Genomic DNA, 22,893 nt, shown 5'->3' with positions numbered 1-22,893 from the left:
AGGGAAAAGGCATCTGAAACCAAAAACATGGAAAAGAACAGCAGCATTGAAAACACAGTCTTTGTAGAACAAGTATTTAACCTTTTCTCTGGTCTGAAACACACACAGCTGGGAGAAACGCTTCTGGAAGTTATTCACAGGAGCAGATGATCACTGTGGGATGGGGGTGAAGGTATCAGGCAATGCCTCCCAGGTGCTCCTCCAGCCCACCCAGGCCCAGTTATCATTTGCAAGTTGTAAAACCAGGACAAGAAAACATCACTGAAGAAACTCAAGCAGGGGGATGTATGTGCAGTGGAAGAGAGTGAGTGGTCTATCACTGGGGACGCTGGGGGGAAAGACACAACTCACATTATCATTGATTAATTGAGTGATTTTAGTCAAGTGAATATTGATACATGGCAGGAAAAGCATGAAAGTAAAATGAACACATACGGGAATTACTATTAACATAAGTGATAACATCAAAACATCTGGTAAAATGCAGTTAAAACAATAACACAAATGAAATGGAATGTAAAACATTTTCACAGTATTCAAAGCTTTTGTAAAAGATTTAGACTCTATGTGAGGGGACTAGGGGAAATGGGAATTTCACCTGTGCCCTATGTATCTGCTGGTGACAGATCGGAATGGCCACTACGTTATTCTGTGGGAGTTACCCAAAGGTGCACTTCAGAGACAGCTGTGGAGTTGCAACAGAGCAACGATTTAAATGGAGTCTGATGAGAAATATACATTCTAGCTCTGAGCATGGGGGTCTGTAATCAACACATCCAAGTGAAAACTGGAGCTCTGACAGGATTCTGCCTCCAAAAGCCCTTGGTGCTAATGCACCAGGACCAGGAGCCAAGTGTCACATGGGATATTCTAAAGGTGAAGTGTTCTTGGGGTTCTCACTTTCTATCTTCTGAGAGACTAGTTATCTTTGAAGACTAAACTGAGCTCTGCCATGACTTCACAGGATCCTACCCAGCAGGATTACTTCTCACCTTTACAAATATGACCTTTGAACTAGCAATAGTTATAAATCACATACAGACCTCCTCTTTTAGAAACCGATGACCAAGCCAATAGTCTATACACTGGTTCTGTTCTACCAATGGTTTGTTGTTTCTCAACAAAGGTTTGTGATAAGAAGGCAGTTTTGAGCCCACAGCCTCCTTTTGCATCCTCAAATTGCTGGTGTGTTGTAGACAAAGAGTGTGTATCTCAAATCCACAGTCAAATTCAAAAGTCCTGGGACCATATGGTTGGGGTAAAACATGCAGCTGCAGTTCACATTTCCAATTTATTTTGAACTCATTCTGAAAATGTCACTTCCTGTCTGAGGATTCCCATGTAGACAGCTGCGCAGCACGGCCGCCTAATCTTCCGTACTCTTTCTGCTGTAACAGCTAATACCCCACACAAAACCCTTCCCAAGGCCCAGCTTTGGGCAGACGCCTGTTGCATGATGCTCTGTCAAAATGAGCAGATACATATAAGCAATGAACTCATGAGTTAATCAACCAAAACTAAGGCCCAGATCCATGCACTCATGAAATTGTTCCGAATTTCAGTTAACAATAGTAAAGTAGAATATTTCTAATTAACTAATGTATATACACATTTAAAAGAAAATCATCCAAAATTACAGGCAAATCACTTAAGATCCCCAACACTTTATGATTAAAGGTCAGAGAGAACCAAAAAACAAAAGTGTTAAAATAACAAGATCACTAATGGTGAGAGGTTAATTATATCAGGATCACCCTCAGGTAGGTAATGAGTTGGTATGCTAATTTTCAGACTGGAGTCTTCAGAAGTTAACAGAATCTTCCACTGTTTCTGTGTCAGTCCAGGGCCATGGGGGTGACACTTCCCAGCCTCACTGCAGCTTCTGGATTGGGTATAAACATTCATCCGGAGGGACAACCACTAGTTCACCATCTTCAGGTGTTACAGAGAATTAAGAATCAGGCTTGAGGAACAAATTCACATTAATTGCTTAGAATGACTTCCTATACACTGAACAGGAGGAGTAAAGTTGCTTCTGTGAATGAGCTTATGTACATCACTTATTAAACACAAGGGTTTTAAGAAACATCTTCGGGCACTCAGGGAAACCTGTAGAGATGTGTGTTGTCTTTGAAACTCTCTCCTTAGATGGAGACATTTTTGACTTAACTCTCCCTCTGCAGAAATTTTTTTAAAAAAATTTTTTTAAGTACAAGGAGGACAGGCAATCTGGCTGTTCTGAATTTCTTTGATCTATAGGCAATCAAATTTAAGGGAATCCACTTCTTCACAGGAAATAAAGGCATGGGAAGCACTGTGAGTTCTGACCGGCACTGTGTTGGGGCCAGGACAACCCAGAACTCCTCAGGAAAGAGGACCACAAGGTTTGCTCTCAGGCAAATCCACTTCCCACCCCAAATGCCCCGTGAGAGAGCAGCTCTGCTAGAAAGTAGCCTCAAATGCATCGAAAGACCCTCAGCCCAGTACGTCTTTCAAATGTTAATGTTGACTTTTTTTTAAACATTGAAAAGTAAACACAGTTTTTGTTGTTGTTCTCTAAAAAAAAAAACAACAAAACAAATAAAAACAGAAACAAAAGTGAAATGAGCAAACGGATGAAATCAGAACACTAAGCTCTTCAACCAATTACAATTCACACTGACTCGCAATTTGCTGGGCTGTTCCTAATTTTTTTTTTCTTTGTTTTCTCTTTATGTTCTTTGAAAACCACTAACCATTGCCTTCTCAGTCTGAAAATCATCATCCCTCTCATGCCGTGGGTTTGGTGCCCACGGTGTTTCCTTTTCCTCACGCAAAGGCAGGCACATGCTGCCCTCCACATGTCTGGAGGCTAGATCACACACCAAGGCTGATGTTCACTGCCACTTCCATGGCACCTGAGACTAGCTGATTCAGATCAAAAGACAATCACGTGGAGAGGCAGAGCAGAGATGACCTCCCTGTGTTTTTACCATTACATACTGTCCTGGTGCTTTTCTTCCCTGCACTTAATTTTCTGGCATTGATCTTCAGTTGTAAGTGTGGTGTGTGTTTGTTTCTGCATAAGGTGGACAGAGACAGAAGTTTCTGGAACTTAAAGCAGCACATCAAAGGCATGGATTAGTTAATAGATCCACAAGCAATTTGTGACCACACAAAGAAAGTTGCAGAACTTAATTTTTTTGCTGTTGTCTCTCACTTTTTTCCCAATGCTTTTTGGTTGGGGGTTTTGTTTGTTTTTACTGGCAAAATTTTCTTTTTTAGTGGCTGTCTCTGGTTGAAATGGTTTGCACCTACTTTTCCTCAGCGATGTGCTGTTCCACACTGTAGATCCTAAAAGACTTCCTAATCTAAATGGTTTTCCTTACCTGGGTATGCGGCTTTAAATACTGGCGGTACTGGGGTCTAGAGCGTGGCTATGGAGGGGAAGGAGTGGGAAAGCTGCCAGAGCAAAGCCAGCTGGATTACAATGTCCTCTACCAACCGAAGGGGCAGTGAGCACAGACCTCCAGGCTCTAGGGTTGTATGCTCAGCCCCGCCCCTCACCCCGGCCCACAGCTCCCTCCCCACCCACCCAGGGAGAATCACTTAAAGACTGATTGAAAAGTAGGGCATTCATGATTTTTCATTTTCTTCATGAAGTTTTTGAACTCCTTGTTTTTCTTGTCCCACTTGTGGATTGCCGTCAGCAAGTACTGGCTCTTCACCTTCCGGCCCATGATGAGAAAATGGTGGCTCAGGTTGTCCAGCTGGTGGCAGGGGCAGTCAGCCCCATTCTTCAGGTATAGGACAAGCTTCTTCAGTTCCTTCTTCTTGATGGGTCCCAGCTTCAGAGGCTTCTTCTTCTTGGGGACAATCTTTTTGTCGCCATTTTCTTTTTTCACTTCTTTTATTTTCATCCTCAGCGCTAGAGACGGTGCAGGCAAGGTTGGGGAAGAGGAGAGAAGGAGGGAGAAAAAGCATTTTAGAACCCAGCTTTCCATCTGAAACAATAACCCGAACTATGGCTCAAGGGGGAGATGAAATGAAAGGCAACTGGCAAGTCAACGAAAGAGGCAGTTTTATAGGTAAGAACCAAGGTCTCAGTTAATTTTCATGTTCTGAGTCTGCCCCCTAGTTTTGTGGTGTCTAATGGTAACTCAGTAGTTGCCCTGGGACACCATGAGATTCTCAAGTAAATTTTCAGAACCAAATGATATTTCTCTTTTTTAAAATTCAGTGACTCAAAATATCCTACAGTGCTTTAAGAGAAGAAGGGAATCATATAATTGAATATAATCCACATAATCTAAAGCTATAGACCTCAGAATTCAAAGAAAAATTTTACCCTGAGGTTGTTTTTTTTTTTTTTAAGAGAAAGCCATTGGTTTAGTTTTTTAACATCCACGGGACCTAAAATTCCTCAAAAGTTGGATCCTATAAACAAGACTGACAAAATCTATGTGTGCACATGCGGCAATAGAGAAATTAAACAGCACATCAAATGGTCATGCTTGAGTGCATCAAAAATCAGTGTCCAACTTCTGCATCGGAGAAATCATAGTCCCTACCACTGTGCCTCTAGGGAGTTCTGACAGCAGGTACTGCTGATGTTCTGTCAACCACAAAGCAACTACTAACGGGTGCTACTAATGCTTCTTTCCACTGGGTAGACCCACACAGAATCAAACTCTGCTTTGAGCTCTTGACAGATTAGAGCAAGTCCTGGTGAAGTCTTGACAGATAAATCCATGCGATGATCTCTGAGTCTAATACAGGACAAGGGCTTCCCTTCCTCAGCACCGCTATCTGCAGGAAAGGAAAGAGCCCATCCACCGTGTCCACCTTATCTTTTCCTTGTCTCTACAGACCCTGAGTTAACATTATTTTAATGTGAATGTATGGACAGGAAATTTAGTGAAGATAATTAAATTTGCATGGAGGCATTCTTCACTTGATCTTAGCCAAAAGGCCGAGAAGCGATGCGTGGAGGCATTCTATAAGATGTAAATGCACTAAAAATATGGTGCCACTGTGACACTCAACTCCCCTCTCAGGTTGGCCAGCCCAGATATTTACCAAAGGAGATGAAAGTCATTTTCTAGATACTAGTCACCAGATAATTTGTGCATCCTCTGAATTCTTCTAACTTCAAAATTAGCAAGCCTCCTCTTTTTCATGACTTGAAACTCCCACCCAGGCTCCATGAGGAAAGGCTTGAATGTGAACAGAATAACAGTAGTTAACAATTATGAGAGCATATGGCATGCCAGGAAGTGTGCTAAGTATTTTCCATGAATTTCCTCAATTAAACCTAACAACTCCATGAGGAAGGTATAATTATTTTCCCCATTTAATAGATGAGAAAAGTGTGGTGGAGGGGGTTAAGTTAACTTGGCCAAAGTTTCTAATCCTCAATTTAAACCCATGTCTTAAATGTGCACTTTTAATCACCATGCAGTCCATGCTGACTCTATGGCAGCAAAATTCTTCATAATGAACCCCATATTTAGAGGACCAGCGAAATGGATCAAGAAAATAGGGGAGAAGAGCTCAGACTCACTTCCTGGTTTCACCCACATTTCAAAACGACTTCGTTTACAAAATGGTAAAAGAGTTTCTCCTGGTTTAAAAAGACTGCTGTAGCAAAGGCTTTATTATTCAGTATTTACTTGATTAAAAAACACACCCTTGGCTAACCCAAGAATAAGAAGGAGAGGGGAAAATCCTAGGAACAAACCTTTAATGAATGTGTCAAAGTCAGTAAATTAAACCCACTCCCACTGCTTTCTTTTCTTTACAAAAGGAGTTCCAGATTTTGCAGTCTACTTAACCTCATATAATACCCTAGGCCTGGTATCCCTTAAGAAACACCTCACTCCCAAGGACAGCAGAAGGTTCAGGAACTGGGCACTAAGCAGCAGAAGACTCTTGCTGAGGATTAACCTTGACCTTTCAGGCTGGTCCAGGCTTCCCAGCACACATGGAAGTGAGTTGAGCACAGCTTCCCAATGAGTTCCTTTCTTTAAGCTCTCCCTGACCCAAACCGGCCACTGCCCAATGCTTCTGATTATGCTTTATTCCTACCCCCACTGCAGACAGAGTGTATGGGGACCAGCAGGCAGGAGTGTGGCAAACAGAAAGCATAGAAACTACCTGTCCAGGGCTTCACCCCAGACATGCCCACACAGGCCTACACTTGGGTTAGTTTGTTGGCTTACAAACTTTGTGCCTGGTGGTTCACTTGGGAAAAGACTTCAACTGTTCTGGTCTGTGGCTTGCTGCAGGAGGAAGGTTCTCAGTGGAGTTCAAGAAGGAACCAGGAGGAGGAGACTCACTGCCCAGGCCTAGGGAAAGTCAAGTTTCCATCTTGGCCTCCCCTCTGCAAAACAGAGAAAACAGGGCTGGGGGAAACCACTCATCAAAGAAAGGAATACTACGGGAGGAGAAGGCAGTAAGAACAATTCTGCTCCTTTCACGAGACCCTTTAAATAAGGTGGCCCCAAGGTATTAGGTGAATCCCAAGCTACTTCCCAAAACCTAAGGCTGGCAACCAAGCATTGCTGTAGAAGCGCCGGAATGCATCAACAGCAGATAATGAGTGCATGCCCCAGCTGACAGTGTGGGCACCTTCTTTTCTGCAGAGAAGTGAGCCATCATTTTTTGAGTGCTGCACTCCACAGATGAGCACAGGGTAGGCTGCTTATGTGCAGCACCTTATTTCATGCTCACAGCACTCATGCTAAGAAGGCATCATTATTATTTATCACAATCAAGGAGAAGGACTCAGGTCAAGTAATGACAACACGAAGCCACAGTATGTAAGAGAGATAGAATCAGAATTAAAACCCACACTTAACCCCAAAGACCACACTCTTTCCTACTATACCATGACTGGGTTTAAAATGATATTGCTTCAGTGGAAACTATTTCACTCTTTTGATTGTGTTGCTTTTAATCACAACTCAAATCAAAAATTAATGTTCCTTTGCCATGACCGTGTAAAGGAATTTAGTTTACATAGGTGGGGGGACACTGAGGAGAGAGGGGAAATCAAATGATGGAAATGTGTTATGCATTAGACTCTTTATTTCTTGCCATTTGGCTCAGTTTCTTTTTTGAGGTGGGGAGAGTAAGGAAGGAGGAGGCACATATGGCCAGAAATTACTAACATCTTTCCATCTTTTAAGGGTTTATTTTAGGGATGCAGATTACCAACAATGTTTGGATAGGCGATTAGCCGGCCAAGGTTGATTTCCCTGTGCCTTGTGGATATACGCACAGCCCCCCACCATACCACATCCAGGGGCTTCTGACACAGGGGTGGGTGCTGGCCCAGGAGCAGCCTGGAACGGATCACCACTTCCTCTTCCCCTACCCGGCCTCCACTACACAGAGGGTGCCTGAGCCCCAGAGATTCGCCCATAGACTGTGTTCACAGTTTGCAATGCAAATGGTGGTGTGGGCAGGGAGGAGAAGCCAAAGAGGCAGCAGCTGGGGCACTAGACAGAGTATTGGGTCCTGGGTTCTAACTGTGTGACCACAAAATCTGGTTTCTGCTCTCTGAATCTCAGTTTTCCGTCTGTAAAGCATACGGTGCTGACTGCTGGCCTTGCAGCACTACCATCCAGAGGGCCCATGTGGGTCAATGCTGGGGGTCTAGCCAACCTCATCTCTAGGATTCCCCATGCTGTGCACAGTCTTCTCTTCCTTCATTGTGTGCCCTTCTCACCCTGGGAAAAAATGCTACAACTACCTCCGGCCCTTGATCTCGGCTACCTGTAACACCTGGACCCCAAACTAAAACAAAACAAATAAACAAAACACCTTAGTGTTTTTTAGCAACAACTTCACATCTTCTGAGAGTAGAATATTACTCCTACCTCTCACCTTGCTGGTTGGTCACTGCCAGCAAGAATTCAGAGACCCAGAAACTTGGAAAACCCCAGGTAAGGTTGCCACTAGGGTTCATCTGGGTCTTTCTGATCAATATTAAAATAAATAATCCCTTATGTTCAGGTAGACATTTAAATTTCATCCCACTTTTCGTCACCTGAAACCCTATTTTTTGCTCCCAAATGATACTTCTTTGGTAGCTTCCCCATGAAGCTTGGCCATATTTCTGAGGCTAAAATGAGAACAGGAAACTTATTACATCCATTGCAAACCAACACTCTCTTCAAAACCACCTCTCCGTCCTGGCCCTCTAATGCTAATGGTGCCACCATTAGTCCAATTACCTCAACAGGGTGCTGGGGTGTATGGCAACCCTTGGCTGAGAGCCAGCCATTCATACAACCAATAACATGGAATTGCTGCTGGAGTGCAAGGAGGATTTGATGCAAAAACTGGAAAAGGGGCTGAGTTAGGAACCAGATCCGTGACTCAGCTGATTACAATGAAGGGAAAAGAGAGAAGGAGGGCCCTCAGCGAGCACCATCATTAGGGAGAGAGGACGTGTTATTGTAAAAGCAATCAGAAGCGCAGATGGAAAACCAGGCGGCCAAGTATCTCAGAAGGCACAGGGGGAGGGCATTTCAAATAGAGGACATGCTCCTCCATCCCAAAGGCTGCAGTTTAAGCATGAGTGTGAGGTGAGATCACTCAACTTGGTGACTTGGGGTCACTGGTGGCCTATGGAAGGCACAGATCCTGATCCGAAGGGGTGGGCGTGAATTCCAAAGAGCTAAAAACCACTGGGAAGTGAAAAGGAAAGGTATGCCATACTGGCAACCACCATGCTTCTGGAATGTTTGTGAAGAGTTACCACTGGCTACTTCTAGCCAAACATATTAGATTGAGCACACACAATCATTTCCATTCCATTCTGAAGTCAGTTTAAAATTAAAGTAAAAAAAAAGTTATAAACACATGCAAGAAAACAAGAACATATCAGCATGCAGTATAATGGAAAGCAAATGGATGGTGAAACCTGGCTTGACAGGGAGAAGAAAAACTGAAGCTTAGCAGCTTACAGATAGGGGTGCCAGTAACAAACAAGCCAGTCCACACCGCAAGACCCAGAAATGCTCATGAATTGGGGCCACTGGGTATTTCTGACCTCAGAATTACAGTTAAAAAAACTGTATTAAGTATAAAAAATGGTTGTCTGTAGAAGGACGCTCAGGTCCGCTAGGCTTGGGCCATAAATCTGGTAACAGCCCCTCACCAACTCCAGCAACATCCAAAAGGTTGATTCTAATAGAATGTGTGAACCAGAAGACTCTGGGCTTAGGCATACCAGACACCAGGGAAGGGCAAGGTAGCGAGGCACTGCACTGAGTCCAAAGGAGTAAGTGAAGTCTGCACAATAAATGGTGAGTCCCTCAGGTCTTAGAACCCTGCATTTATATCCTCCAGAGAGGAGTGAAGTGTTTCTATCTAAAGAAACTAGTAGCCCTAAAGAAAAGACCTACAGCACTCCTACCAACAAAACTCTCAAACGAGGCCCAACAAATCACAGGTCATACATGCACACACAGAGCTTCCAATGTAATGCTTCACTCTTTGAATGGCCAGCCAAAGGTCAGCAGGCATTTAAACAAAGCCTCTAAGGGCGAACAACAGAGACCAAAACATACAAACTAAACAAGAAAAAGAGAATTCAGAGACAACAGAGACCACTTAGGGGACACAAACCTTTTACGAAGATAATATTAGATAAGACATTGTATTCATAAAAGCAGAACACAAAATTTTTAGAAGAAACATTCAGAGGGGTGCCTGTGTGGCTCAGTCGGTTGGGCATCTGACTTCGGCTCCAGTCATGATCTCAAAGTTTGTGAGTTCAAGCCTCACGTCGGGCTCTGTGCTGACAGCTCAGAGCCTGGAGCCTGCTTCGGATTCTGTGTCTCCCTCTCTCCGCCCACCCCCACCCCCCCAAACTCATGCTCTGTCTCTCTCTATCTCTCAAATATAAATAAACGTTTAAAAATTTTAAATAAAAGAAAGAAACTAAGAAACATTCAGAGAACAAAAAGAGTATTAGGAAATTTAAAACATAACAATGCTATACAAGTGTTTTAAGACGTGGTTGAAAACAGTTTCCAGGGAAGCCAAACAAAATGACACAGTTGGGAAATAGGAGACAGGAAGATGACACAGAACAAGAGAGAACCAAGAAAACAGATGAGAGAAATACCAAAGAAATCATACACAAAAATTTCCAGAAATAAACATGAGTTCTCAGATTAACAGTTACCCAGCTCAACAAATCATGACATTTAGAAACACCAACATAAAGAGAATGTTTACGGTCCTCTAGAGAAAAAGAGATTATACATCAAATTCAAAGGATCCAGAAATCAGAATGGCATTGGATTTATCAACAGCAACCCTAGAAGCTGGAGGATAACGGATCAATGCCTTTAGAATTCCCCAATTCAACACTGAGCCAAGCTATCAATCAGTGTATGCGTGCAGAATAAAGACATCTTCAGAAGTTCGATCGTTAGAACAAAGTTGTCTTCCAGAGATCTTTTCTTGGGAAAGTACTCCATGATGCATTCTACAAAAGTGCAGAACAAGACACAGGATTCAGGAAACCAAAGATCTAACATCTGATAAAAGCAATGGAAGTCTTAAAATGATTTTTCCAGAATGACCATGTGGCAGGCCTGAAGCTCAATCAGTCCACACTGAAACAGGAGGAAAGAGGGCTCAGGCAAATTACCTGTAGAAAAGTTCGAGGCTGAATTCATACTATAAACATTAAGAACTGGGAAAATAAAATGAGACAATTGCTATCTCAAAGGGAAAAAAAAGGTACAAAAGAAAGGAAATACAAATGCAGTATAGTACATGGCTCAGCTGCGGATCATATTTATTTATTGTAATAAATTAATCATTGAGTATTAATTTAACTGAAAATGTGATATAATTCTACCATAAAAAATGGGGAGAAGTGGAGATATAAGACAGATAAATCTTTATCTTCAATAATAATACAATATCAATAATTATTCAATAATACAAAATCAAAAAATAATGTCTAAAAATTAAAGTTCAGAAATGATGTCTGAAAAATAAAATTAAAATTCAGAAATAAAAGTAAGACACATAAATCTTTGTCTTCAATAAAAAAAGATCAGTAATAACTAAAAATTAAAATGAAAAATTATTTACTGACCCTATTTTGCTAAATATCACAAGTAGCTAAATTAGTTGGAAAATATTCCCTTTGGGTTGTAAGAATTAGTGGTGGGAAAGGCATCAGGCAGAGGTTTTGTTAGAAACATTTCAATACCATGACTTTTTAAATTGCATTTATTTTGACTCAAAAAAACTTAAGCTTTAAAAAGGCTTATAGTCTAGTAAAGAACTTAAAAGTATATAAACTCTAAATCAATCCCAAAACTGTGAGATCTTAAAAGAAATGCAAGGATTACATTTCTAGGTCCTTTACTCTCCATTCAACCGAGGGAGCTTGGCATTAGTTAGGGCTTCTCAAGGGCTTTGTTTGAATAAGAGCTCTGCTCCTTGCCTCTCCACCCAGAGCTCTCTGCTGTATTCCACAGTTCCTCTGAACAGGAAGTAAGAAAGCAAAGGGGGTGCATGGGGTCCTGGCAGATTCTAGGGGCAGTTGGGCAATGACAAATCATCCTGGGGCAGATAACAGACCACACACCCTGACTCCTTAGTAACTCGCTTTTTGTCCTCGGTTACTTTCTCCTGTGGAGAGGGCTGAAGATCCCAGTAGATGGTTTGAGGAGCAGGGGGTAATACTGGAAAACTGTTTACAACATGACCTGTTACCAGCCTCTTGAATCGGGAAGGCCCACAGATGGGCACCCCATGTAGCAGCCCGGTGGGCTTGGCTTACACCCCTCCTCTAAATGGAAAAGCCTGTTCAGACAGCAAGACTTCACTAAGCAGTAATGACAGAAAGGACCTGATTTCTACTTCCCAGCCCCATTTTCACAAATATCTCAGGTGGACGACCCCAAGGCAGCAAGTGCAATAGTGCAGATGAGATTTGTTAACGGCACTGGGTAAGGGATTGGCTGTGAGAAACCACACATGCAGGAAGCCTCCTTCCAACATGCAGTAGAGGGTCTGGGCACCAGGGCAAGCTGACCCAATGAGTCCTACTGACAAAGACCCTGCAATGGAGGCTTAACAGACCTCTCTGTTTCCTGAAGGAGCCGGTGTTTGGCATCATTAATTCATTTAGCAAAGAAAGAGGCTTGCACTTGGTCACAACTCAGACTCTGTCCCCTGACCACAAACCACACGCTGAACACTTACATGCATTTTCTAACTATAGGACATACATTACCAAACACAACGATTGAAAGCAGCTTTCTTTTTCTCTCATTACAAGAAAACAACAGATGTAGAAAATGCTCCTGAGTGACTTATTTGAGGCAAATTATTTACTTGAATTTGTCCTGGTTTTTGGACCCCAAACGTCTTGGGGAGGTTGGGAGTGGAGGCAGCAGGCAGGAGAGAAGAGTCTGCAGCTTTCAGGACCCTCCTCATCACCCACACAGAAACACACACACAGCACACCAGCACCCATGTCAGCTATCCGGAATCCCTCTGCCTAATTGCTTGATTTCATGGATTGTGTTAAATCCCCACTGATTTAAGCTAATGGTACAAAATGAAAACCCCACTTTGAGAGCAAAGAGTTGCCTGGTGGGGTTTTATTTGGGGAGACGTGTGCACTGGCAGCCGTGGCAGCAGGGACAAGGGCCTCAGAGTGGGACAAAGAGGGGCTTTGGCCCTTCTCCTTCCCAGTAAGCCCTGTAGCCCTCCTCCCCATCCCCAGGCAGGGGGCAGAGGAGAATGGGAGAATTGCTTAAATGCAGTCAATCATTAGGATTGATTGAATCTTGGCTCCAAGTCCATGCAAACCTGCCAAGGCAAACAGTTTTTCCTGCCGCGAGGTCACTGGGTTTCCATTCCTCTCCATTCCAGCCTGCCGTGTTTGCCTAAATGGCAAGTTGGAGTGTGGAATGGTCTCTTGGAATAAAAAAGATGGGGAGTGGGTCTGAAAAGCCATGAGCTTTTCCCAGCTCTGAGAGATATTTAAGAGAAAGCTCCTCAAACTTTAGTGTCACCAGAATCACAGAGGACTTGTTAAAAATGCAGATTGCTAGGGGCCCCTGGGTGGCTCAGTGGGTTACGTGGCCAACTCTTGGCTTCGGCTCTGGTCACAATCTTGCAGTTTCATGGGTTCGAGCCCCACATTGGGCTCTGCGTTGACAGTGCGGAGCTTGCTTGGAATCTTTGCTCTCTGCTCCTCCCCCACTCATGCTGTCTGTGTCTCTCTCAAAATAAATAAACTTTAAAAAAAGTTTTTTTTAAAAAACTCTGCAGATTGCAGAGCCAGTTTCTGATTCAGTAGCAATAGGATGGGGCCCAAGAATCTGTATTCCTGAAAAGTTCCCAAGTGATGTTGATGCTTCTGGTCTGAAAGGATTCAAGGGTAAGGATAGGGTGGGGTCTTTGATTTGTCACCTTGGTTGTTCACAGCAGTGCATTCTGAGGATTCTTTCTTGGCTGGTGTTTGCATATCCTGGAGGCTCCACATACTCTATGCCCTCCAAACTCACGTAAGTTCTGGCTGAGGTCAACAAGTTCAACATGGATATGTCCGAGACCCAGCTGACCTTGAGCAAACTGATCCAGCACCATTTTCAGAATCACCAAGGTCTTTGGGGCCCCGATCTTCAGAGGTGAGTCTTGCAAACACAAAGGCTTTGGTAGCAAGAGACAGCACATCTCAGTGGAAAGGACTCTAGCTTCTGGTTCAGACTCCATCACTAACTTTTTGTATAAACTTGTGTAAATCACTTTACTTCTCTGGGTCTTCATGAGGCCACCTGGACCAATTAACCTCAATTTCCTTTTAGCACTGGCAATCTTTCTAAGTCATCATACTTCCTTTCTCTGTCTTAAAAGCCAATATAGAAACACCAATCAACCAAGGGAAAGTACCTTCTATCTCAACATGGTAACCACTGCCCTCACCTGCTTACATCACCTGGGGACTCGCTTCAATTGACAGTAGTCCAGGGCCACAGTGAACACATTGGCTTGAGAGTCCAGCCCTCATTGCGAAGTTGTCTAAACTGAAAGATAGCCCCAGGATACAGCAGACGGAATATAGTCCATGACAGTGTAATAGCACTGTATGGTGACAGATGGTAGCTACACTTGTGGTGAGCATAGCATAACATATAGAGAAGCTGTGTCACTCTGTTGTATGCCCAAAACTAATATAACGCTGTGTGTCTACTATATGCAAATAATTTTTTTTTAAAGATGGCTCCAGATTATCTGACACACTCCAAGCATGGTCGCCGACAGGTCTTCATGCTATCCCATCTCACAGATGGGAGAAGAGACCTAGGGTGTACCCTGACCCCATGGCTGCCCCTGGACACTTGGTTGGGATATCTCTGAAGAAGGTATGAGTCCAGTGCCTGTGGCAACTGGGGCAGGCCCACCTTAGCTCTTATCCCTTTACTGTTCTCTCAGCTGATCTCTCTAAAGGCAGGAGGTGTACTTGAAGCAAAATTCATGCTTTTTCTACCCATCCTTCTGGCCAAGCTACAGTCCATCTTCTCCCTGAAGCCTCCCCATCCCGGTCCAGCTTTGACCTTCATGGCCCTCCCTGTATGAACCATGATTCAGCATAGCATGATAATTACCCATGAGTGTGCCTTACCTGCCCGCATCCCCACTATGAATGCATGCAGCGCAAGGACCACATTCATCTCTGTTCATTGACTAGTGTCATGCCTAACACATCAGAGAGCTCAAGCTAACATTTACTGGATATACGAATGAATAAAGAGACATCAACAGCATACTCACTGCCCTGAAGTTCACAGCCTCACTAGAGAGACTGGAATTATTTGCACAAACCTCTGCTTTAGCACTAATAACAAGAGCCACTGCCAACAGTTATTGAACACTTGTCTGAGCCAGGCACTGGTCTAGGTGATTCTACACACATTAACTCCATGAAGCCTCTAACGACCCTATGAGGTAAATATTCTAATTAGAAGCAGTTTGCTGATTGGGAGGCAGAATGGTTAACGGGTCAATGGCAGAACCAGAATTTAATCCCAGGGAGTCTAGCTCAAATATGAGTGTGTGTGAATAATACCAGAAGGGAAACTAACCCTGCCAGAAGGGGTGGAGGCAAGGTCATTGTTGTGCAACGCCTTCGGCACAGGTGGTGCTCAGAAAAGGTCCCTGTGCACAAGCAGACCTTGAGTGAGGCCTGATCAGGCAACCACAGCCCTCTGGGTCTATTTCTTCTCTTTAACATGCAAGAATGTTCTCCAACAAGTTTATCCCGAACACTGTCCCTAAGAAATCCTAACAGAGAGGTGCCTTTGAAACTCTTGAATGGTACCAGTAATTAAGGTGATATTAATTTGATATAGTGAAACAGTAAGTAAGAGTCTCCACTTTTAAAGGGCCTAGAATGGGGAAAACTGCGAAGTAATTTTCGGAATGGAAAATACCTACAATCAAGAATTAACTGGAAAGAAGTCACTACGCACAATTGTGCACATCAATGATGCAGGGGAGAGAAACATCCCAAATGTTAACAGTAGCTGTCTCTGGGTGGTGAGGAGATAGGTGATGTCAAACCTCTTTATATGCTTTTCACTATTTTCCAAGTTTCATGCAATAAATATGTATTTTATAATCAGAAAAAAAAAGTTTCTCCAAAAAAGAAGTAAGTCATATCAGGAAAAGATTTGGTCAAATAACATGTTTAAAATCTACAGTTCATGACTCTGGCTCATTGACAGGTGTTCAGAGGTTACTCTCTTTTCCTTGTAAGAGGTTCTGCTGCCTCAGGAGGGGAAGCAGATTTTCACAGAAATCCCAGGAACCACCAAATTTAATGTCTATTAATCCTGTGTGCATTTGACCAGGATTTCCCAACCAAAAAATTTGTTAATTCCTTGCTATGCCATGAAGTTTCAATGGGTGGTCACCACAGAGATGCCCTGGTCATGGGGTGGAGGACCAACTATGTAAGTGAGCTTCCAAACCAGGACATTTTTGAGACAGAAAGAAGGTAATTGATCATTATGCCAGGACAACAGGAATAAACCAGGACCATCCCGGGCAAACTAGAATGTTTGGCCATCCTAGCAAGAAACTAGCCCATATGTAAACAGTGCATGCATGTTTTAAAGATGTGACTGACAGGATGCCTGCCTGGCTCAGTCAGAAAGGCATGTGACTCTAGATCTTGGAGTCATGAGTTCAAGCCCCACATTGGGTGTAGAGATTACTTGAATAAATAAAACTTAAAAAATGAAGATGTGACTGGCATGGAGCTGGTGGTGAGGAGTCTGGTGAACAGGAGGTGACAGATCCCCACCTTCTCCCTCTCTGGACTCCCCAAGCCACCCAGCAGGTGCACAGGTCAGAGAATAAGGCATACTTTATCTAACCCAGGAGCTCCCAACCCTTCCAAAGTGGTGAAAGAGACAGCCCTGGCTGGGGGAAAACAGAGTCCAGTAGATACAGAACCATTCAGCTGGTAAAAACCTTTGACACAGCCATGAGTCCTAAGCCATTCCCTCAGTTTAGGGAGGAGACCAATGCCCAGTCAGTGATTTGAGGCACAAAGCTATTTGAGGTATAATATGCAGAACAGAAGACCCCTGTCCTGAGGTATCTTCCCTTCACTATGGCAAGCTGCTTTTCAGGTCTGAGGTGAGGGAATGTTCTCACTCAGGACTCACTGTACCCCCTTTTCCCTCTCAAGGGCATGCTAGGAATAAAAGGACTCAGAGAGGGAAACACCCCTCTGACCCATCACAGTCTTCTCCAAAGTACCAAGCTAAGAAAGCTCAAAAGACAGAGGCCAGTGTCCGAAATCCTTCATTCTGACCGTCATATGGTTTTGCTCTGAGGCAGACAGAAGCCTCATCTCAAGACCTGATCCCACCCTCCATTGATATTACATGCACTTACTCATTTACATTTCTGATCCTGCATATCTACCCAACTTTCTGCACTTCAATTTTCTGTTTCTTTTTTTCCCCACCATCCTAGTCTTTGTGTAAACAGCAGGGATACTCTGAAGACCTAGTCGCCCTAGCAACGTGCCCAACGGTGGCCCTTCACGGGTACCAAGGTCCAGCCCGAACTTACGCCCCTGGCACACACCTTCCCCATCCATGGGATCCGGAGCCTAAGAGGAGCCCAGGGTGCCAGGGAAATAAAGGCAGTGGGGATGCGTATGCCTCTCTGCCCCCAACTAAACTCCCTGCTGTTTCTTCAGGATTGACACTTACATGGCTGTGAAAGCTGTGGTCCCCTGGGGCAGGAGAGAAGGGACAAATAACCCCAGGCCCAAAGGAGACACACACGAAGTCTGGTGGATAGGCAAAGACTCCGGGCACTGCAGAGACAGAACATAGCAAGTGCATTCCTACCCTTCAGGTGGCAAATGCCTTCTGGGTATTTACCAAGTTCTGGGCAAGGTCTTTCAATGTGCCCAAGTACTCTCCACACAGATGCATCCCTTCCTACTGAGAACAAAGTCCCAGGGGTTAGGGGCAATGACTCTGGCTCCAAAGTCCCTTTGGACAGTCCTGTGATCACCCAGTTCCCCCAACAGGTGTGCCCAGTACAGAGAGAGGGTCAGTAGACTCCCCCTCTCCCCGCTCCCACCAAAAACACACTCACTTTGCCTAGTTCCTTTCTCTGGTTCTCAGTGCACCACCCAGAGAGCTAGGGGGAGGCCTCTGGGATTGTGCCCCAAGGGCATTCATCACACTATCCCCATCCCTACCCCCAATCATCCTCCCACACACACACTTACCCCCCCAACTCACATACAAACATAGAGCACTTGCAGTCACTTCAGAACACAAAATGTTTAAGTTCATGGCTACCATCCAAAGATTTCAGATAAGTCAGTAAGTGGGAATGCATCTTGTCAACTGTGGGGTGCTATACAAGCACCAATACCAGTTTATATCTTTTGTGGACAGATGTGTACAGAGAGACACCATATAAACAAGAGCCACAGTGCCAATCCATAAAAAGTTGAGGATTTGCTGAGAAACTATTCTTAATATGGCATGCACGCTAGAGCTGATTATGATCAGTAGCCTGAGGGGCTGTGGGCAGTGGTCAGAGGAGCCGACACACCCGGTGGTATGAAGAATTGCATAAAGATGCAGACTCAAGATCTAGGATCCCTGTGCAAAGCTGCTGACTGTTTTCTCGTGCTCAAGTCTACCCTGATCATGGTTCCTCCAGCAAAAGGCAGATACTGTGCCTACCATTCAACCAATCTTTATTTTACTGAGCTGCTGGAGCAACTCATTAGAGAGCTTCTGAGCACTCAGTGCTGGGGCACTGCTTCCCAAGCACCTTCTGGGGAGCTGACTGCCCTCCATGTCTGCATCTGACTCTCTCAGGCTGGCTGCATGCAGATGTCCTCTGACCTCAGGTGTAGAACAATGTACCTCGTGGCTCTTGGTTTTCTGTGGCTCCACTCACAAGCATGCCTGTCACGTTAGAAAGTGGGTCTCATGACACCCCTGTCTCCAGCAGCTACACATCAGAGCCACTGGCTATTATGCCAAGCTGCTCCCTGCCTCCCAGTAACTACCAGGAGCCAGGCCGCAGCACGTGGGACGCAGCATCCCTTGGGTTACCATCTCATGCCTAGAATTTCCTCTATCAAGTCAGGCACTCCAGACTGACAATGCTTTCTTCATTGGAAACCCTTTCCAAGATTCACACATCAATAACCCACTGCATGAAGCTGGCTTTGCTTCGTGTGGTTGCGAGTCCATAATGCCTCTGACGACCACTCTGTACTGTCATCTACCAAGTTTGCCTCAGGGATCCCTGGTACTGACTGTCAAGTGCCAGGACTGTTCTAAAGGTCCTATAGTTCATCTTCCCAGCAACCTAATGAACGAGGTACTATTATCATCCACCTTTTAAGACAAGTGGTTTTAGAGATATAATTTCCCAAAAGACACCAGCTAGTAAATGACCTAGAGCCAGGATTCAATCTCAGGAAAGTTGGCTCTAGAACCCTGTAGTGAGTTGAATAGTGTTCCCCCAAAATTCATGTCCAACTGGAACCTTAGAATGTGGTTTTGAAATGTAGTCTTTTGGGATGTGATCAGCTACACATGATTGTAACCTGATACCGGCCCAGGTTGCCCTGTTTGACTTCCAACTCTGCTGTGTGACCTTGGGCAAGTCACCTAAACTTTGGAGCTTCATCTTCCTCCACCTAAAAGGAGGGATAATAATATTTTCCATACATCACAGGGTCACTGGTAGGCTCAATATAAAAATAAGCTCGGGGCACCTGGGTGGCTCAGTCGGTTAAGCGTCCGACTTCGGCTCAGGTCACGATCTCGCGGTCCGTGAGTTCGAGCCCCGCGTCGGGCTCTGGGCTGACGGCTTGGAGCCCGGAGCCTGTTTCCGATTCTGTGTCTCCCTCTCTCTCTGCCCCTCCCCCGTTCATGCTGTGTCTCTCTCTGTCCCAAAAATAAATAAACGTTAAACGGGGGAGGGGCAGAGAGAGAGGGAGACACAGAATCGGAAACAGGCTCCGGGCTCCAAGCCGTCAGCCCAGAGCCCGACGCGGGGCTCGAACTCACGGACCGCGAGATCGTGACCTGAGCCGAAGTCGGACGCTTAACCGACTGCGCCACCCAGGCGCCCCCAAAAAAAAATTTTTTTTTTAAATAAATAAGCTCATGTATGAGAAAGCAAACTGTTCCTGTTACTTTTAAATCTCTACTGTTTGGAACATTTTTATTTTTTAAAAAAATTTTTTTTAACGTTTATTTATTTTTGAGACAGAGAGAGGCAGAGCATGAACAGGGGAGGGGCAGAGAGAGAGGGAGACACAGAATCTGAAACATGTTCCGGGCTCCGAGCTGTCAGCACAGAGCCCGACGTGGGGCTTGAACTCACGGACCGTGAGATCATGACCTGAGCCGAAGTCGGACGCTTAACCGACCGAGCCACCCAGGCACCCTGGAACATTTTTATTTTATACCAGGTGAATATATTGCCATTTCAAAACTGAATTACATAATCAAAAATAAATTATATATTTAATTTATATATTCTGTAAGTAAGCATGTGTGTATAAATTAATGGCTTATACTTTAGTCATTCATTTGAACTTCTCAATTTTAAGCACCCCTCTGACTTTAGGAGAAGCAGAGTGGTATAAATATAGTTTTCTACTGTGCTTAGGCCAAATTAACCCAAGCTGTACAATTTTGATTCATTCCCCTACAGTCTTTCAAGAAGCTCTCTGTAACTATGCACGATCTCATTCTTCTTCATCCCACTCCCAAAGACTAAAGACTCCAATGACTCCACAGATAAGAGCCCTGCTAAATTTAAATCCTTGCTTTCTATGATGTGACCTTTGACAACATGGATCCCCTGCCCTGCCCTCCCTCTCTTTCTGTCATTTATATTTCCATATCTTGATTTCTTGAATTCCAGGACACAGCCACATCTTTGCTACAATGAAAAGTATTTCCTGATGTATTGGAATTAGAGAGCCTCCTGGAGGACTATCACATTTCTCTCCCCCTCTGTGTCCCCTAAAAAGGTTGTGGGTTCTCCACTTGAAATGGAAACAATGATCTTGAAGGCCCTCTCCTGGCAATATGTCAAGTCTTCCCATCAGACAGACCTGGTAGCTGGATGGGAAACTGAGGGAAACCATCCTTAGAAAGACGACATACAGGCACCAGATGGCTTTTTTTCAGCCATTCTCAAGATTTGCTTAAAGACATTCCAATGGAAGGAATCAGAAAGTCAGATCAAAATCAGTAGCTGAGCTTGTAAAAACTTCCCAGATCAATACAACTTCTAGATGGAGGAAAAAATGCATTCCTCCAATTTTCTTGTATCTAATGATTAGCTCAACTAATGCACAGAGTTGATTAGCACCTGTTTCTTTGCTCCATCCAGCCTATCACTGTACACAGGTGTCCCAGCAGGGCCAGAACACAAGTGGTAGCTGTGTTCACCATCCTCCAACCCCACCACCATTACCCATTCGCAATTAACTTATTACATGACTGCATGGAATTTTTTGGGGAAAATAAAACCCTAAGATCCTTAGTGGAACCCATACATAAACAGGCACATCTAGGGGAACTGCCAGGAGCCACATCACTGAGTGAAGATATGACGCCACTAGAGACGTCCAGGAGGAGTGAGCGTGGCTCATTAGCCCTGACTCAGAAGCCGGACCTAAGGTAAGGAGGGAAGTGTGGCTCCAGGTATGGCCGTTGTGTGGATCAGCCACACTGTGGGGAAAACATGCCTTGTAAACACATCAAAGAGCTGCTCCACGAGAAGCTGTGACACCTTAGGGCCCAGGCACCCTTGCTGTAGGGCCTTTGGACATCTGGTCTCCAAGAGCTGGGAGCCTTGGCCTGATAGTGGAGCTGGCAATGCCCGGGGATCACCAGCTCAGCCAGCAGCAGCAGGGACAGGTGGCCCGAGCCTGTGGAGACACAGGCAGCTGCAATGGCAGCACAGGGAGGAGAGTCCCTGCAGAGCCTACCCCCAAAGTCTTTGGTGGGCAGGTGGAGACCACCAGTAAGTGCAGGCCAGCAGGTTAGCACAGTTTGGATGGAACTGTCACCATCTGTACCAAGAGGCTGCTAGGCCAGGGCACATCGGGTAAAGTCCCTGATGGTCCATCCAGGAAGAAAGTAGAGCATGAGTGTCTCATTGGATAATCCCAGCCCTTCATCCCTGAGGTCAGACACCCTGTCCCAGGTCCCGGGAGCTTCATAACAGAGTGCGTGTCCCATGTGCCCCAGGAATTTGTAGTGGCCAAGCCAGTCACCTCCAGGTCCCCTTCTCTTTCAGCCCAGCAGTCTGTGTTGACCAATTTTCTATAATGAAGTTCACAGTAAGGCTTCCTATGAGGGGAAAGTTCTACTCTATGGCCTGTGTGTGTGTTTAAAGAACACTAACTTGGGACATAGAAGAACAAATTCTTAGAGTGGACGGGGACCGAAGAGGCCGTCCAGCCACAATCTCGTCACAGAGTCTGGGAGGAATGAGAACTGTGGTCTCAGCTGTCAGCAGCTGGTCAGGTACTGGAACCAGGGCCACCAATTCCCTGTGGCCCACGTCTCCCATCCCCTAGTTTCCCAACACTTGTCCTTGTTGTTTCTGTCTCTTTGCACCCACCCTCTTTCAGAAAGATGACCCCCAGCCCCTCTGGTTCCAGCACACGGGACCATGCAGCCTCCCTTCCCACCTCCAAATGCAAGCAACCCTCCTCTCACTATTTCAACGCCAGGATAAAATGCCAAACACTGGAAAACTGAGCTCCATCCGGGCTGAAGAAGTGCAACCCCAGCTCAATATCAGATAAGTCGTTTCCTGCAAGAAATGTGACTGAGCTGAAGGAGGAAAGCCGGGACCAGAGGCCCCTCCCCCAGTGCCCCACACTCTTTGGGGAGAAGCGAGGGGAGCTAGGCCTGGTCCTCGTTCTGGCCCAGGGCTGCCGATCAGATAAAACAGCAGGCTGCAGCCCAGCACTCCATCCCTCAACTCAGGAAACTTACTGAGCAATCTCGGGGCCTGTCCAGGTGAGCCCCTGACCTGCCTGCCTGTGAGGAGCATTTGGAGATGAGGCAGGGACTAAGACAGATGGACGGGCTCCCGTGAGTTCCCTTGTCAGAGAGCATGCCATCAGATCACACCCAGAGTGGGTGTCAATGATCCCCCTGACCCCGGCCACTTCCAACGTAGCCGTCCACTGCTGTCCAGTGCCACAGTTCCTTGGGACATGGGCCCAGCAGGACTGTCTGTGCCACAGGCTCCATAGAAGGAACAGGAAGCTTTTCTAGTGCAAGCTGTGTTTCTCATTCTAAGAGACGTGGAGGGCAAGGAAGAAGC

General features: G+C 45.1%; 1 protein-coding gene across 2 annotated transcripts in view; it reads right to left on the bottom strand.

Annotated features, from left to right (window-relative positions):
* Window positions 1–358: 358 nt before the first annotated feature.
* SFRP1 (secreted frizzled related protein 1) overlaps window positions 359–22,893 on the bottom strand; it is a 43,881-nt gene continuing 21,346 nt past the window's right edge. For both annotated transcript variants that reach the window (XM_045459643.1, XM_045459652.1), the window contains one exon: window positions 359–3,907. In XM_045459643.1, coding sequence (XP_045315599.1) covers window positions 3,585–3,907 — 323 coding nt within the window. In that variant the 3' untranslated portion in view covers window positions 359–3,584. The remainder of the gene's footprint in view (window positions 3,908–22,893) is intronic.

Source organism: Leopardus geoffroyi, chromosome B1, assembly GCF_018350155.1.
Source record: "Leopardus geoffroyi isolate Oge1 chromosome B1, O.geoffroyi_Oge1_pat1.0, whole genome shotgun sequence".
In the NCBI taxonomy this organism is placed as follows: domain Eukaryota; kingdom Metazoa; phylum Chordata; class Mammalia; order Carnivora; family Felidae; genus Leopardus; species Leopardus geoffroyi.
The sequence above is the reverse complement of the archived record's forward strand: the minus strand, read 5'-3'. Positions and strand labels throughout refer to the sequence as shown.